An 18,964-nucleotide genomic window follows, 5' to 3' on the forward strand; every position below is an offset into this window, starting at 1 on the left:
AAACAAACCATTAAAAAATTATACCTGTCCCACCTATCGACTATGAGTGCTTATCCTTGAAAGGCCTTTCTGCGGGTTTCCCCAAAAACTGATATTTGGGAAAAAACTTTTCAAGAAAAGGCTTTACCTGCCGGCTTGTTGCAGGCATATACATACACACTTACTTACATATATAAACATACAAGTATATTATGTCTTTCTTTACAGGTATGTGCGCCCTACAACTTTTAGCAACAATAAATCTTCAACCTGCAGGCATAGCAATCACTTTATTATTAAGTAAGTTTGGGACAGCGCCGAGGAGATCGTAAACACTTTTACTCTCTTCTGTTTTGAATATATGTAGGTATATAGATACAAAGCGGCGAACTCTTATACGTCGGCATCTGTGAGATACTTTCAGTTGCCTGCTCTACAAATTTACATGCAACAAAACGTAATGCAACATGTCTGACGGACTTCTAGCATTTCGGAAAACGCTTAGCAGGAAGCAAACACAATTTCATAGATACATATTTATGTAGATATACATACATATAACTAAATTAATTTATTTTTATTTACTAAAAATTTTTAAACTAAAATACGTTTATTAGTGAAGGTAGGTGTAGCAGCAACAATATTTTTTCCAGTATCCAGTCTCTACGGTGCGACGTTGTTGCTTCACCAAGTCCACATATCGGCAACCAAGGACCCGGTGCATCGATATGCATTTGTGTGTGTGTATATAGCTACGTGCGCTTCCTTCCGTTGTATGCATTTGGTTGTGTGTGTGTGCTTGCAACTGCAAATAGTTCGATGGCAACTCAAGCAGAGACAGCTGGCGGTAACAGCTGCCGTTTGGAGTGTGCCCATTAAAGTATCTCAACAAATGCAAGCGGATATAGTACGAACACTTGAGCATGCACGCGGCCACACACACACACATACACCGCTACACGCAGGCACAGGCGCAGCGCCGCCACTGCAAAGGTATGAAGCTATGAAGCAAGGTGCAGCCGCAAAGAAAGGCGAAGCAAAAGGCAAAAGATACACGCAAGCGACGTGTTTGAAGCGCTCAGCTGTTTCGCCGTACCCGACGTATCTGTGAGATACACGAACCACGCGTACAACGGCGCTTGCTCTGCGCAGCGTTGGAACATGTTGCATACGCCGCATAAACAAGCTCTCGAATCGAGCAGCCCAACACTTTGGTTTCGGTATTTGAGGGCCGGCCGCATGAAATTCACAAACAGTTGCGTGCGGAACGCGAGCGAGTCTATAGTGGTTCTCTGAAAACGGATTGCTTGTGCGGTGGTGGAGTGTAGTAGCCAAAGCAATATCTGACAACCAAAAAGCGGATATTGGCGAACGAAATTTTAAGCATAAAAAAGTAAATAAAATAAATTTCACAAAATTGAGCAACTTAATTGAAGAAAAAGCATAAACAAACAGTTCGGCAGCAGCACTCGGTGGCCTCTAGTGGCAACAACAAACACAGCGTGAACGAAGTGAATCGCTCAGCGAGGAATATCAAAAGAATTAAATAAAAATAAATTTGGGAAATAATTCACTCAAGCGCACAACAACAACATTTATTCAACGATTTCCCTTTCACTACGCCTACGAAATTAATTGAAAAATAAAAAAACAACAACAAACATAAATAAAATAGCAAATCTCATGCAAAGAAAAATATCAAATCAGAAAATCAGAAGAAAATAACAGAAATAAAGGCAATGACACAGCCGCATGCATAAATTATAGCAAACGTTTATTGTGTCTATGTGTGTGTGAGAAAATAAAAATTTCAACTAAAAGTGCAAATAAACTAACTGTACATTTAGCTAAGGCAGCGTAAGCAGAATTTATCATCGCTCAAGCAAATGAAAGCCAGCTAATTCACAACAACAACAACAACAAAAGTAATAGTATTCATTTAATAAGGCGCATGAATTTATACGAGTTAGAAAAACGCCAACAACAATAAAAACACGCGCATGCATATTTAATAAAATTAAGTGAACGCTTTTTTCTTGTTGTTGCATTTTGCATTTGTGAGCAAAGTGGTGGTGCAAGCGACAAGTAAGCGCACTAAAGTGATTGCCTAGTGACAACAACAGCAGCAAAAACAAAAACACCGTGGTCAAAAGGACTTGTGCAGTGTGTGACAACAAAAGTGCAACAACAATAACGCCATTGCCACAAAGCAAAAAATACAGCAAGAGGCGTACAATAACGGTAAAACAAAAGCAACGCGAAAGTGAAAAGGCAAAATAAACACAAGTTGTGAGCCGGCGGCGATAAATGAGCGTGTGAATGAAAAGTTGTTGCAAAAACAACGAAAAAGCACACAATTTGGATTACGACAACAACAAAGCAGACATATGAATTGGTGAGTTGATTTACGTTCATGTATTTCTAGATTTAATAATTGCCTGTGATTTATGAAATGTGTGGGCGCTGCGGTACAAAAACAAAATCGGCTGTTTGGGCGAGAATTTCATAAGAAATGAAAATAATTTAATTGAAATAAAATTTCTGGTGGCAACAGCAATACTTCAGCTGCGTGGCGGTGTTTGCTGCTGTTAAGCAACTTTTTCTAGCTGCAAAGACAACAACAACTCGTGTTTTCGTTAATTTGGTAGATGCATGCAACATTGAATGAACATCTATGTTCATTCCCCAACAAATTTGCATTTGAACGCGCCCAGCCACAAGCATAGTTGTTGCTGACTTCTTGCCTTTGGGCAGGCTTTCTCGCCAGTAGCATAGGGAAATGCAACCTCGATTTTTTAGTTCGATTTCCCCAGCGTTTCATTGTTGTTCTGACAGCATTTGCTTGCAATGTTGCCCCTAATGACAACTGAGGTCGCGCGTCTTGATGCGCAATCAAAAGTGTTGCACATTAAGCCTCGAGGCAACGCTTGCCACATTTCCACACACACACATGCACACGCACAGCCTACCCACCTGCTTAGCTGACACTCGATAAAGCATAGCAAGTGTAGGCAATAAAAAGTGCAACAACAGCAGCAACAGCGGTTTTTGCAGCCTACACGCAAATTCCTGGTTGCATGCTACACACGAAACAAACCCGTGTGCTCGTGCAAAACTGTCACCAATGAGCATCAGCAAGATTATTGGAGTGTTTACGAGCGGCGGCAATGTTGCAACATGTCGACCTGGGCGCATTGTTGTTATTGTTGGCGGCGATAGCGGCGACTGTAATGGCCATTATGCGTTTATTGACTCTTTCAAAAGCGGCCGTGCGATTATTGGCGCAAAGCACTCGATATCAGCCAAATGCGGCATGCATATCTGGCGTGCGCGTGTGTGTGTGTGTGAGTGGGCAAAAACAAATTGCTAATGCGCGGAAAATGCAAATAATCGCTTATAAGAAATATAGCAATCATAAACATAATGAAAATGTTAATTCTCACAGCGGCGCACACACGTTGCAAGCAAGCAAGCTAGTAGTGGCGTTGGCTCATTTGTGGCAATTGTGCTGCTTTCACGCTGTTAGGTCGGTCAACCGTTCGTTTGGCCGCTGCAAGAACGGCCAAAGGCGTTTGTGCCGCCGGCCGATGTACGTGCAACTGCTTAGCGGTAACTAACCATCTATGCCACTTACCACACATTGCATACATACTGGCGCATAATTAGCAGGAAGTTGTGCATTCGCACTCGCTACGTGCTGCTAATTTGAATTGGCCGCAACAACAGCAATAACAACAAACATTGCTGCTAACACAACTGGTGCACTCGATTATTGCTACTGCTTGTTGCATATTCACTGTTTGGCAACAAGTGCGCGGCACACAGTTAGGCGAAGATCGCGGGCATAAAAAGTCTACAATTTATTGTAAAATCCGAAAACCTTTTTAAAATATTTATTAAAATCATTTTTTTGTTTTTGGAAAATGCGAATTATTTTGAAAAAAAAAAATCATTAAAAAATTAAAAAAAAAAATTCGAATATTTTTTCGTCAACTTTTTTTTTACGAAATTTGTTATTTTTCATTCAATTTTTTTTCTGCTCAAATTCACTCATAAAATCCTCTGTCTGCATGGCGTATGCACCCAGTGTGCTTGTGCCACAAATAACGCGCTTCCACACGCGTGGCGCTCAATCAATGCAATTTCACCGCGTTCGAGTGCGCGTGAGTGCCGTCAAGTGTGGCAAGCGAAAAACGCTAAGCAAAGCGAGTGCAATTCAGTTTTAAGTGCAAACTCTCGCATTGCAACATTTAAGCAGCAAAAAGCGCACAATAAATTTACCGTTTTTCACAATGCTTTGCGATTTTTTCGTGTTATTTAGTTATTTGCCAAGCATTTTTGGCTCTAATAACTCTATTTCCACACCAACACACACGCACAGACACATTTTCTAAAAGCGTTGCTTTAATTTTATATAAATAATACGAATAATTGCAACAACAACAAGTGTTGTTTTTGTAATATATGTTTGGTATTAATTAACGGACGGCAACGAGGTGCAGCGAACACGCAAAAGCCTCAACATGCACTTATAAATTTATGTACACACATATGTATGTATGCATTAAGTTATGTCTGTATGTATGTATGTGTGCTCCTGCCACGCTAGCTGCATTTTTGGCGCATTTTCTAGCTTAATTGCTCAGTTTTGCGATTAAGTTATTGCTATGTGTTTTTTCGCAATTTTTCGATTTCATATTTTATTATTATTATTATTTTTCTTTTATTTCTCACTGCAGCGCTTTTAATTGTTTTGAAATTAATTTGTTATTTTTATTATTTTCTGCTTTTGATTTTGCCATGCCAACCTGATCGGTGGCAAATGCAGATGAATGCTTCAGTGATTTGCAGTGATTTTGAATGAAGTAATTAGAAAAATAAAGTTTAAATAAAAATTTAAAAATTATGAAGTTTCTGTTTTTAATTTGTTTGTAATTCTTCATTTTTTATATCAGCAAAAATAAGTACAAATAGTATAAATAAAAAAAAATAAAATAAAATAAAAAATAAATAAAATTAAAATATAGAAACAAAGACTAAAACAAAATTATTATGAAGTTTTTGTTTTTATTTTTTTATTTTATTTTTTAATCAGCAAAAATAACTTCCAAAAGTATAAGTAGTATAAATATGCTGATAAGAAATAAAAATAAAAAAAAAATTAAAAAAAAATAAATAAAATTATGAAGTTTCTGTTTGTAATTTTCACTACTTTTTTCAAATTTTTCTTTTAATTTTTTTTTAATTTTTATTTTTTTTTTACTTTTTTTCTTTTTGATTTTTTTCTTTTAATCCTTTATTTTTAAGTAATTTTTTTTTTATTTTAATTTATTTTGTTCAATTTTTTTTTTAATTTTTCTTTTATTTTGTTAAATTTTTTTTTAATTTTTTTTAATTTTTTTTTTATTTTTTCTTCAATTTTTTTTTTAATTTTCAAATTACAAATAAAGTTAGTACCTCAATTTTACAGTGGTTTGTATTCTTAGAAGCAGCAGCTTATTTAAACTCAAGCATTTAAAAATTTTTCAATTATTATAAAATGAAGGGAAACACAAATGAAAATAATATATGTATATAAATAATAAGCCTCGAAATGCCATTGAAAACGCTTTTGAGTCGCTTTTTTTCAGGTTTCTCGCATGAATTTACACATCGCTGCTTTTATGTGACAGATGTATGGTAGCTTCAGGCAAATATCTGCAATACATACATACACAAATATACAGCTTTACATACAAACATATTCCCATGTATGTGCTCATACAGCAGTCATCTGCTTACAGCCGCGTAAATGGCACAATCCGCATGTTATTTAGGCGATTTTTCAAGCCGTTGCCACACAAACGCAAGCATAACAAGCACACGTAGATGTGTACTTGTGTGGGTGCACCTACATTTGGCACTGAATATACACACACACACATTCACAATTGATTATGTATTTTACTAGCAGCAAAACCAACCATAACAAATCGAAGCGCGTGCGCAAAAGACTCGCTGATGTTGCCACAACAGCGCCTGCAACAACATATGCATGTATCTATACATTGTACATACCAAAGAGCCACCCAAAAACAGTCAAAGCGTTACCAAGCAACAGCCAACAACACACAAAAAACAAACAGCAACAACACAAACTTACATACATAAATTCAAATCGTTTTTTCGATGATTTTTCATTTTTGCTGATTTCATATTGCCAACATTGCTGTTGTTGTTGCTGTTGCTGTCGCCCGTTTATTGTAATTGAAACGAATGCGATTAACATAATTCACTTGTACTTAGTGGCATTGTTGGCGCACACAGCGCTAAGTGCTTTTATTTGTTGTTGTCGCAGTTGTTATTGTTGTTGCTATAGCTACTGCTGCCACTAAGCGCTTGTCGCCAGAAATCATTTGTTGGAGAATTACAATAATTGTCTTGGTCAAATTACACGACACACATTAAACGCACACACACACATGCACATACTATGGCATCAACACGCATGAATATCTATTATATAATATTTATGTACTTATACATACAAGTATGTACGCACAGACCTTGGCTGCTGATTTTCTGCAAAAAATGCGACAATAAAAAGACAATTGTACAAAAAACCACAGACTCAGCCAATTTGAAATTTGTTAGCGTAGACTTTTCTTAAGTGTCCAGCAGCAACAACAATAACTATGGTATAGCTTACGCGCTAATGTATGGGGAAATAGTAAATCATCCGCAATTTTATGGCTGATGATGACAATAATCATGTTTCAAATGGACGCCGACAGCGCTAAACACACCTACACAAACAACAAAAAAAATGTTGGAAATAAAAAATACACACACTTACATACATATGTAGATATATAATATGCGCACATTAAATGCCAGTTTTAATGTATAGCGGAGGGGCAGGTGAATTTAATGTGGCTGCTAAGAAAATGTTAGAATTTTTTAAGAAAAAACTTTAAGAAAATTTATAAATACGAAAAGACTTTTTCGACTACCCAATATTTAAGACTAAAACACACGTTTCTTTAATTTTAAAAATTTTACTTTGATTAAAAACAATCGATTTAAACAATATGCCTTACAATTTCTTACTTTTTGTTGTTGAATTTTTAAATTTATTTATTTTTTAATAAAATTCAAGTTTTTTTATAAAAAAAATATAAAAAAAAATTTTTAATTAAAAAAAAAAATTAAAAAATTAATAAAAAAATATTGAAAAAAAGTTTTAAAAATGTGAAGATAAATTTTCTACAACAAAAACAGATTTTCTTTATATTCATTTTTTCTCCTTTATGCTTTTTATATTTATTTCTTGCTTTTTGTCATTCTAAAAATATTTTTCTTTAAATTTCAATAAAATATTTTGCAACTGTGCGCCGCCCAGACATTTAAGAAATAAAAATGGCTCCTGTCTGGCGACGCCAGGCGATAAAAATCCACCTCACAGACGAAAATTCTTTATAAAAAAGTCGAAAAATTCGCAAAAATAATTTATAGATAAGCCAAAGGCAATTAAATAAAAGGAAAATCGTTTTAATTAACGAAAAAAAAAATAAAAAAGAAGGTAAAAAAATTTCAAAAAAATAAAATAAAAATTCAAAAAAATAAAATAAAAATTAAAAAATAAAATAAAAAATCATAGAAATCCGTGGAACATAAAAATCAAAAACAGAATTTGCCACCCACAAACAGACATAAATTTGTACCTGAGTATGTGCGTTTGTTTGTATGTGAGCAGACAATACGCTTTTTATATGCTTTTGATTTCATGCCAGCGAAACACACCTACAACAGCAAAAACAACCAACAGCAGCGCCAATAAACGCGTTGCCTTAACAAAGAAGCGCTGCCAGCAGCACACACACAGCTGCACATATAAAAATTATAAATTATAAAAAAATTTAAAAAAAGCAAAAACAGCAACAAAATAAAAATTAAGAAAATTAAGCGCCTTATTACCGCTAAGTGTGGCACTTAAATGCCGCAGTGCTGTCGAAGAAAATACAACACACATTTACATATGTACATTCAATTGGAAAGTTCCTTCGCATGCTGGCCCCTCCAACATTGACTTATGCAGTCAGTTTGGTGCGTGAAATCTGTGCGTTTGCATGTGTGTGTGTGAGTGCGTGCAAGTGTTGGTATGCGGAAATAGTTGTTCTTGAAGTTTTTGTATGTTTTGCTGGAAGTCTTTGGCAATCTCAGCGATTTAACACATTGCCCCGCCTCTGCATGTGTTCGGCGATTCCCTAAGGGCCTGCGACAGGCAGCCTTAGATGGCATGTGGGTGGGGGAAGCACTTACTTCTGCTGCCTATATCTATCTCCTCCGCTCCGATTGCGATTACGCCATTGCTGACCATTAATTACGAACATAGCACAGCATAGCATGGCATGGCATGGCATGGCAGACATTTGTGCTACATGCAGCGCTATCATATTTATTGGTCATTAAGTTAATCTAAAACTTATTCCTGGAAACTTCAAATTACGTACAACAAACGCAACAACAATTACTCAGCGAGCGCACACATATCTCTGCACTGATGTGTGTGTGTGTAGTCACATGTGTAGCGCCATTAAAGCTCAAGGGACTCGCCCAACAATTCTTGGCGTACTTTAGCACTGCCGCTGTGTATGTGTGCGTTGCTATGTGCTAACGGCATGAGAGCTCATACTCCGTAGCCGCCGCCAGCTATGTGCTATGCAAGCATGTTTCGGAGTAAGTGTGTGTGTGTGTGTGCATAATTGCGCAGGAATGTAGGCCAGAGCAATCTCGTAAAATGGCAACTGTCACAACCAAACACACGCTAATCCACTTGGGCTTAAATACGTGTACGGCTGTCAAGTGCCTCCGTTAGCGTGCGTGTATGTATGTGTGTGTGTTTGCGAGGGAAGAAAAGGAATGCGCGTAAACGCCTGAAAACTTGCTACAACTCACTTCAAGTTGGCGCTGTTCTGAACATCTTTCATAAAGTTGGCGTGTTACAAAAAACAACTGGCAACAATAACAACAACTTCCATGTAACAAGCGCACGCAGGCAGTTAGTTGTTAAGTTGTGCGCGATCTGCCGCAAGTTGGCAGCGCTTTTGGTGCACCATTTATTTTGCGCTGCCATTTTGTGGGCTCTGCTGAGCGTCTCAACGAAATGGGCCAACAGTTACTACCCAACATAACAACAACAATAACAAAACTTTAAATTTAAAGAATTTTACAACAAAAAGACACTTTTCTCCTTAATTGTGAAATGCAAAAACGCTAAACTCAAGATAATATTATATATTTTTTTAATTTTTGTTTAATTTTTTTGATTTTTGGTTAATTTTTTTTTTATTTTTTTTAAATACTTTTTAACTTTTTTTTTAATAATTTTTAATTTTTTTTTTTTAATTTTTTTAATTTTTTTTTAATTTTTTTATTATTTTCAAATTTATTTTTTAAACATTTTTAAGCATTTATTTAAATTTAAATTCGTCAAATTTTGAGCGAAAACTTCTCGTACCCCACACCTTACGCAATCACATACACACTCACATGGATTCGCAGAACTGCCTGTTTATCCATATCGACGATTGGCGCTACTGAGTTGGCGCTGATTGAAGCTTCTGAAACCGCGAAAGAACCGCTAAATGGCATGGGCCTCGCTGCAACTACGGAAGTGGCGAAATGCCCGCACAATAGCCACACTCGCACACATACATACACAACCAAACACTTACAAGCCATTTACAACTAAGTGTGTGTGTGTGTCTGTTCATTGTTTATTGGTGGAACACTTTTTTCTCACACTCCTCGAAAATATTGAAAACTGATTTTGTTCTTGTTCTTCTTCTCCTCTCTTCCAGTTGCAGCAACAAATTTAACACAACACAAAGATGCAAGCGCCGCGCGGATTAACGTCTGGCAGATAAACAAAGGCGCGCGAGCCGAGAAGACAACACTGAAAAAGTGGAGCACGCCAGTTGAACGCTGGCGCCAACAACACACGTGAAAAATTGTGATAAACAAACATTTACAGTTTTTCGCTTTCAACACTTGCAGCGAAACGCGAAAGTTAAGCCAAAAGACTATAAGCAACAACAACAACTAGCATAGCAAACCCACACACACACGAGTGGAGAGCTAAGCTGGTAATATACAAAAACAAAAAAACCAAAAGCGAAAACAACAACCGTTGCAGCAAAAAAAACATGGAGCAATTTGCAGCACAAATAAGGCAACAGCAAGCAGAACAGCAACAACAACAACAGCAATCTAGCGCCGCACTCGCTGCGGTCGAACAGCACGAACTGCAACAACAGCACAGCACCATTGTTGTTGTCGACGAGGACAACGACGAATTGCCCGCCATTGAAGCGACCATCATTGACATTCCAATGCCGGCAGCGCCAGCGCACTCCTGCCCCGCGGACACGGCGCCCGCGCCAGCGCCATCAACCGCCCTCTCGTCGTCGTCGTTGTCGTCTTCATCGTCCTCCTGCTATGACACGGACAGCAGCACGACGAGCAGCACTTGCTGTGCGCGACACGGCGAACACATCTACATGGAGAAGGCGCAACAACAACAACAACAGCAAAAGTCGCAGCAACAACAGCAGCAGGAGCAACACCAGCAGAAGGCGAAATACGCTTGCAACGCGGATGCGGAAGTGAGCTATTTGAAGAGCGAGTACCGGCTGCACTGGCCGTTCTTCATGCTGGCGATCTCCATCATTGAGGTGAGTACCGAAAGAAATGTAAAAACAAAAACAAATATTTAATAAGTGTAAGGCAGCTAGTTGTCAGAGTGCGCGGCATTTTTGAGGTTAGCGCTAATGAAGCAAATAGTTGCTTTAACAGCTCTTTTTCGCAGCAAAACTAAAAATGAAGAATTTATTTAGTTTTTTATTACAAATTCCATAGCGTTCGTGTATACTCACATACATACACATATTTATATATCGTTGCCTAAAATGCTAATTAGCGTAACATCACTTTTTTTATTGAAAAATTTAAGTTTTGGTTATAAAATGGTTGTATATTGGTTAGGAAATGGTTATATATTGGTTATAAAATGGTTATATATTGGTTATATCTTGGTTATAAACGAAAGCGAAAGCTGAAAATTTTATCCTACATTTACATAATATGATTATAAGCAATAAAAAACTCAATTTCGTGTTTTTGATTTTACGTTGTTTTGCTGTTTAGGTGCCAATAGACAGATTTTTTTAATAATTGCTTTTAATTCGTTTCAATTAAATATTTTCAAGTAATCTAAACTATTTGTGATCTGCCTTTGACCATTTTTTCTCGTTATTTTTTCTTGTTTTTTTTTTTTAATATTTTTCGCCTATATTCTCACATATTTTTGCATTTCCTATGCGAGAGCAAATTGTTTGCAAATATTTGTCGTTTTTTTTGTTGTAGATTTTTTCCATTACTCGCGGTTAGCAACAAACACATACACACATAACTTTGCAATTTAAATTTACTGCGCTATTATCAAATTAAAAGGCAAACGCTCGCGCAATTTATTCGCGCTTTGCTTAATGAAATATGAAACGGCAATCGCAGGATTTGAAATTAATTGAATGTAATTAAATACTAATTCTGACAAAAATAATTAAATTGATTGAGCCAACGTGCCAAAAAAGTATCCACTTAAACGCCGTTTAACGCACAAAAACACACATTTTTTACGCATAAACAAATATACCATCGCCTAAAATGCAAAATAACGTAACATCACTTTTCAAAAGTTTACACGATGTAATAAAAATTACTCACATTGTAATAAAATTTGAATGTTGGTTATTTAAAGGTTATATATTGGTTATAAAATGGTTATGTATTGGTTATAAAATGGTTATATATTGGTTATAAAATGGTTATATATTAGTTATAAAATGGTTATGGGTACATGGGTTACGAAATGGTGATGTATTGGTTATTATAACTGTTAGCAATTTTCGTTTTTTTTTTATGATACGTTGTTTTAAATATTAAGCGACGATATGTTCATATATGTCTTTGTATGTGTGTTGCTCATGCTTTCAACAATGTTGCGCTCCATTATTCATGGCATTCAAATTTGTTAAATACTCAAATTGATTACTGTTTATTGTTAGAAGTGCGGGGATTTATTGGAAATTACATGGAAAATTTGCATAATAATATTTTTTAACAATTACTAAATGGAATATTCGATTTTCGCGCGGCGTTTCGCTGGAATTCTGGAATTTTAAAAATTAATGAATTTGGTTTTTGCTAAAATTTGCTCGTCTGTTTTTTGCTTTTAACGGGTTTTAATGACTCATGTTATGCAAATTAGCGCTACTTTACATGTGTACAACAACAACAACAACAAAACTAATTTTCATTATTTATGTTTTCACAAATATTTCGCCGTGAATTCCACGAAAATGGCAGCGTGAAATTAATAATTTGCGCTGAAAAAGTTCGATTTCTGCTAAATGCTGAATAAATCCTCATCGAATATGCGCCACTCAAAAATTTATTTCGAAATTAATCATGCAACGGTGTTTTGCCAACAAAAAAGCGGACTTTGCCACAAACTAGCGCATATTTGCGCCAACAACGCAGCCTAAGCGCAAGAAAAAACCACCAAACAGATACACAAAAAATATCCACACTCTCACACACACATACACATAAGCGGCTACAAATCAATATGCCGTTACACCAGCAACGGCGGCGCTGTTAAGTGGCACAACACAAAAGCGGAAGTAGTACTTTTATTCCACTACAACTAGCTGGTGTACAACAACAGCAACAACAGTAGCAACAACAACAACGGCGGCTAACAAGCCAATGTTGGTGGCGGCTGGGGCAAAATGATGGCGCACGAGTCACATGGCGCCCCAAAATCGATTAAACATTGTCTGGTCCGATTCGGTCTGCCTGCCTGGCTGACAGTGGTTGCCCGGCGCTACCACCACCACAAACAGCCACACACACACACATGCAGCGTGATGGCAGCACGCGAGGCAACAACGCCAGAACTACAAAATATTTAACTGACGCTTTCATAGCGACAAAGTTGTGACTTCATAAGGCATTGTATTGGCGACGGCGCTGGACACGCACACCAATGCACGTGCAACATTGTGGGGGCAAGACGCAAAAAGTGCGCGCACGTTTGCCTGTTTGCCAGCGCGTGTGTTTGTGTTTGTGTTTGCAGGCGCTTTGGACTCGACTCTAGTTGTTGTGCTTGTTGTTGTTGCTGCTGGTTTTTATATGCGAAATTTATGCGCTGCCATTTTTCATTTTATTTCGCTATACTTCCGAAACTTCTTTGTTTCATTTCACAATACGCCGAGTGTGCTTTTGTTGTTGTTGTCGTTTGTGTTGTTGCTATTGCCAGGACAATGAAAAGCACAATAGAAGCGGAAGGACCTTTCAGAATATGCCAAAATCGAAGCGTACAGCAAGAAGCGGCATGCATGACAGACTTGACTAACTAGAAATTGGAAACGCGAAAACAACAACAAGCACAAAAACAAAAACAACTGCAAATAAACAGCAAAGTGAACAGGGAGCGGCAAACAGCAGTAAAAATCAGTGACATAAAAAGTAATGCATGCATGAGTATGCGTGTGTGTTTGTGTGTGGGACAAAAAAATTTTCAAACTTTTTACAGTTAGGTCCCAACGAATATTTTGACTCAATTGGGTTTGCTGTTTTTACCACTACCACTTCCCCGCGATCTAAACATATTTCGTACACATACACATGCACATTTAAAGCAGATACATATGTGAACATGTGAAAAAAATATATATGAACATGTATGTGTGTGCCCAGTGCATACACATATACATATATTTTACTCAATTCATTACAGCATTGTCTCGCTTTTTATGGCCACTCATACAAGTTTATGCACTTACATGTGTGTGTGTGTAGGTGTGTTTTATATAGTTTCCACATGCCAAGCAACAACTCGTGTATATAAAAATTATCCTTTTTATTAACATTGTTGTGGCAGCAATTGCCGTTGTGCACTGTCATTGCCCCGCGCTGCGCCCGTTTCTTTGCAACTTCCACAAGCGATTCGAGACTTTTATGACAAGCACTCTATTTCAGCCACTTGAGCTTGCTTGTTCGCACACAAGGCAATACTCCAGCGTTTTTCGCCTATTTTAATGCTTGCACCTAGCCACAAGCAAATACGAGTCGCCTGAGAGTATGCTTCTGCATTTGTTCAACTATCTGGGAAAGTTTAGTTTCATGAAGAAATATGTTCTTTTAAATGTTTCAATTTTTATCTGGAAATGAGAAATGAAATTAACAAATACAAAAACAAAATTGTGGGGAAAAATGTTCTTGCGCATTTTCATTGAATTTCCCGCATTTATTGCACGTGACTGCACAAAGCGAAGAAAATTTATGGCGACTTTCGACCAGCGCTAAATGAATTCCAAGTCCACCTGCAACAACATTTATTAGCCACACAGATGCCGTTATAATAAGCTGACTTTTGGCTGACATTTTAATCAGCAGCGTTGCCAGACGCTGGCAGAATGCAGTTGCGCGCACGAACTGCAAGCTTGACCTTCTTGGCAGAGAAAATGCTAAAGATAAAGAGAAAATTAAAAAACTTACCTTTTGAACTTAAAGTCAGCATTACTTTAAAAATCTCGAATTTACATACATACATACTTCTTAGTATTTTTATTTGTGTATTTCCAATTATGTAATCGACTACCCGCTCCTCCTTCAACCAACATACTAATGATTCATTTTTTTTCTCCTTTGCAGGTCGCAATTTTCGCGTATGACTCCGCCACAGTACCGGGCACAGAGGCCACACGCGAACTCATTCCACACATGCCCATCGCCTCCGACTCGGTGTTCATCTACCGGCCCGATCGTCGTCTGCAGGTGTGGCGCTTCCTCTCCTACATGTTCCTGCACGCCAACTGGTTCCACCTCGGCTTCAACGTCATCATCCAACTCTTCTACGGCATACCGCTGGAGGTGATGCACGGCTCGGCGCGCATAGGCATCATTTACTGTGCGGGCGTGTTCGCCGGCTCGTTGGGCACGAGCGTCGTCGACTCGGAGGTGTACTTGGTGGGCGCCAGCGGTGGCGTATACGCAATGCTCGCCGCACACTTGGCCAACATCACGCTCAACTACAGACAGATGCGCTATGCGGTGGCGCAGTTGCTGTCGGTGCTGATATTTGGTAAGTTCCCCTTGATTTCCATTGCCATTACGATTTGATTTTGATTTCGATTTTGATTTGTTTACGCGCGGCGCGTGAGTGCGGCGTTGAAAGGTGTTTGAGTGCCAGCCTAATCGGCGGTAATATGAGTTGACCTCATTCTATGTGGGCGCAAAGTAAACACATTTCGTTACGCTTTCACGCCGCGTGCATTTTGGTAGATTAATTTTTTTTTTTTTATTTCTGTTTTGGTTTTTCTTTTTCCTTTTCTGTTGCGTAATCTTTGCGTAACACTTGCCTTCGATAAACAAAGTTGTAATTTGTACTAATGTTCACACCATTTTCTCTTCTCCTCTCTTGCAGTATCTTGCGATCTAGGATATGCATTGTATTCACAATATCTGGACGCCGAGGAGGTGACCAAGCCCACGCCGCTCGAGCACACCTGGCCGAACATTGATCCGCCGCCAGTGTCGTATGTGGCACACATGACCGGCGCATTGGCGGGCTTCACCATCGGTCTGTTGGTGCTGAAGAATTTCGAGCATCGCGCCTATGAGAATCTCATCTGGTGGCTGGCGCTGGGCGTCTACAGCGCCTTCACCGTCTTCGCCATTGTCTTCAATCTGATCAACACGATGACCGGGCAGCTGGTGGAGGAGCGCAGCGAAGTTGTGGCACAGCAGTTGTTGTACGATTTGGGTGTGTCGTAAAAAGTCTGTTTGCGTCGGACAGTTAAGTGAGAGAATTTATGCGAAAACAATATAAATGCGTGCAAATTTGAGCACGGAGTGGCAACTCTGTGGCACCATAAAGCCGCTGCTGGTGCGAAGTGAGCGTTAAAGCGCACAATAAAGTTGGAATTGGCGTGAAAGTGAAAAGAAGAAGAAGAATTTTTTTTCGAAAAATGTCGGCTTAACTTGCACACACTCGCAGCTCAATTTCACGCATTTCTGTTAGCCACATTTATTTATTTGTTACTATTTAACTATATTTTTCGTCGTTGCTGTTCTTGTTTAATTTATTTTTTTCAATTTATTTAAATATCTTTTGCATGGAACGCAAATAAAACCCCAAATCGTATGAACAAATGTTGTGATAATACCAAAGACTGAATTAATTTTGAAAATAAAAAAGATAAACACACACACAAACATTGTGTGGCCACACCCACACACACACACAGAAGCGCGTGTAAAATCAAGTACGCTTGAACGAAAATTAATTGTAACATTAAGCAGTGTAAAAAACATTTATTTATTTAATTTAAATTTATATTACGTAATTATATTGTAGGCATCAATGCACAATCGGGTCACACAACCAAATAGTAGAAATGCGATTAGAGCGCATTCTTTGTTGTCTGTACATACTAAACGCCGAAAACGTTAGATAAGTCCTCGTTACCCCCCGCAAAACACACACACACATATGTACATATATATGTATGTAAGTGAATGCGAAGCTGTCGCATTTTCACAAACTAACGCACTAGTCAACCAAAACGAAATAATAAATAGCAAATACAAGCGAAAATGCAGGCGGCAATGGGCAAGCGGAAGGTCGGAAGTTGTAAGCGAGCGCAGAGACAAGTGAAAAATTCGTTAAAAAATGGGGGAAAACAATAGAAACACATTTTCAAAATTAAAAAAAAAATCTTGAAATTGAAAAAAGAAATGTCAAAATTGAAAAAAACAATTTTTTTAAACTAATTTTCAAATTTGAAAAAAAAATTGAATTTGAAATAAAAAATTTCAAATTTGAAAAAAAATATTTTTGAAACTGAAAAATAAAATTCCTATTTGAAAACAAAATTTCAAATTTAAAAAAAAACTTCAAAATTAAAAAAAAGTTTCAAATTTGAAAAATAAAATCAAAATAAATTTAAATTTTACCTACTTTAAATTCTCCAAAATAATCCCACAGTTTTTGGTTTCACGCTTGTTAAGGCGCTTCCGCGCTCTCGTTGCCGCCTACATTGTCGAAAGAGAAAAAGAAGAGCGAGAAAAATCAATACCTTTATAGATATACATAACTGTAAAATCGTTACTACTGTACATATGCTTAAACATAATTGAAATATTTGTTGCGAGATTATTTTTTTAGTATTTAATAGTATTTTGTAACTAGTTTAGACTTTGCGAAATATGTTTTCCCCCATGGCAACCCTAACGTTAAGTTAAAATTCACATTTAAATTAAACTCACAGTGTTTTCGCAACCAATTTATGTAGTTAAAAACAAAATTTGTAATAAATAGATATACATGATACATAATGTACTAGCAATATAAGCGCCTGTTAATAAAACGGAAGTGAAAAGTATATCTAAACAAAGCAAAAAAGAAGAATTATTTGTAACGAGCACTCACAAATGAACCAAAGAGAAAACAAAAAATCAGAAACTAACGAAAACAAAAAAAAAAACAAAAAATACCTTACAATAACAACACTAAACGTCCGAGGATTAGAGCAGAACTGCATAACAGTAAACTTGGCTCACACAACATTTTCTACAACAATAAAAAGCAGAGCAGTGAAATGCACAAATTCCAAAAAGTTTTTAATTATATTTTGGCAAATTAGTTTCCGTCTGAAAACTGCTGAAAATTACATTAACAAACACAAAAGCAAAGAATCATACACTAATTAACCGACACACACACACATGCTGCCAATTACGTCCAGTAAATACACAAACACATACACAACTATTTGTAAATGTCCAAAAGTAAAGTAAAATCAATATTAAATAACCGTTAATCAAATGTAATCATAAAATTGCAAATTCAACTACAAAAAATTACTCACACTCAGTCACCGTCGTCACCGGTGTGTGTGTATGTGCATATGTGTAAATATGTATATTGCATGCATGAACACCTCCACCACCACCTAGCCATTGAGCCAATGCTGCTCAATACTGAAACTTATTTATTTATTGTCAATATGAAAATGCAATGCCAAATAGAGATCCCAACAAATTACACTTGTAATCTAATAAATATATATGTATGTATTGTCCTGCAATTAGAATAACCAAAAACAAAAACAAAAAACGAAAAGAACTGTAAACATAATTTCTTGTTACGAAAACAAAATATGCATATGTATGGCAAGTCTTGGTAACGGTACTGTCAAATATTCAACCAGAACACACACCGAAATTATATGCTTAATTATATACATATATACGAAAATTGTATGCATTTTGGAAAAAACAACAACAATAATAATGAGAAAACACAATTCACAAAAACCAAAATCGAAAACGAAACAGAAACAGAAACCGAAAGCTAAAAAGTGAAAAGAATGCATTTTTCAAAAACGTGTGCGCACCCGTCAGCAGCAACAAAAGAAATTAATAAAAAATTAAATGTTTAAAACAAAATTTCATCCAAATGACTTTTTATTTATTTTTATTTACCATGCTCTCTTACTTGTATATATAGCAACTAGCGGCAGCTGTAAGTATCTCTGTAAGCCATTCATCGGTTAAATTACCGGTTAATTACCCAATAGCGCTACCAAAGATTTCTGTTAAAGCTCCAACTCTAACGTAAATCCTCGTGAGCGCAGCCATCGTGCATTGCGCATCTTTCGCAAAGACCTTATGAGTGCCAATTTACGCGCTAATTCTTGCAATGCATTAGAGATTCGGTAGCCAAGACTTGCTGAAATATTGTATTATGCCGCTAAACCGCATAACAGTTTTGTCTAATAAAATGGTAAAACATTGAAAAATCATGCTTGGAGTGTTGTAAGTATTTTGCGGCATCCAGTGTATTTAAAAACAGTTGGGCGACAGTCAACAATCG

At 37.0% G+C, this 18,964-nt stretch overlaps 2 protein-coding genes across 3 annotated transcripts in view; both read left to right on the top strand.

Annotated features, from left to right (window-relative positions):
• LOC105226437 (ATP synthase subunit b, mitochondrial) overlaps window positions 1-18,964 on the top strand; it is a 459,686-nt gene that overhangs the window by 334,393 nt on the left and 106,329 nt on the right. The gene's annotated exons all lie outside the window — the stretch shown is intronic.
• Window positions 1,193-17,551, top strand: LOC105226448 (protein rhomboid). Its single transcript, XM_011205321.3, has 4 exons — window positions 1,193-2,374; window positions 9,822-10,694; window positions 14,740-15,169; window positions 15,512-17,551. Exons 2-4 carry the CDS (start codon window positions 10,167-10,169, stop codon window positions 15,859-15,861), a joined length of 1,308 nt encoding a protein of 435 aa, XP_011203623.2. The 5' UTR covers window positions 1,193-2,374; window positions 9,822-10,166; the 3' UTR covers window positions 15,862-17,551.

Source organism: Bactrocera dorsalis, chromosome 5 (assembly GCF_023373825.1).
Source record: "Bactrocera dorsalis isolate Fly_Bdor chromosome 5, ASM2337382v1, whole genome shotgun sequence".
Taxonomy (NCBI): Eukaryota; Metazoa; Arthropoda; class Insecta; order Diptera; family Tephritidae; genus Bactrocera; species Bactrocera dorsalis.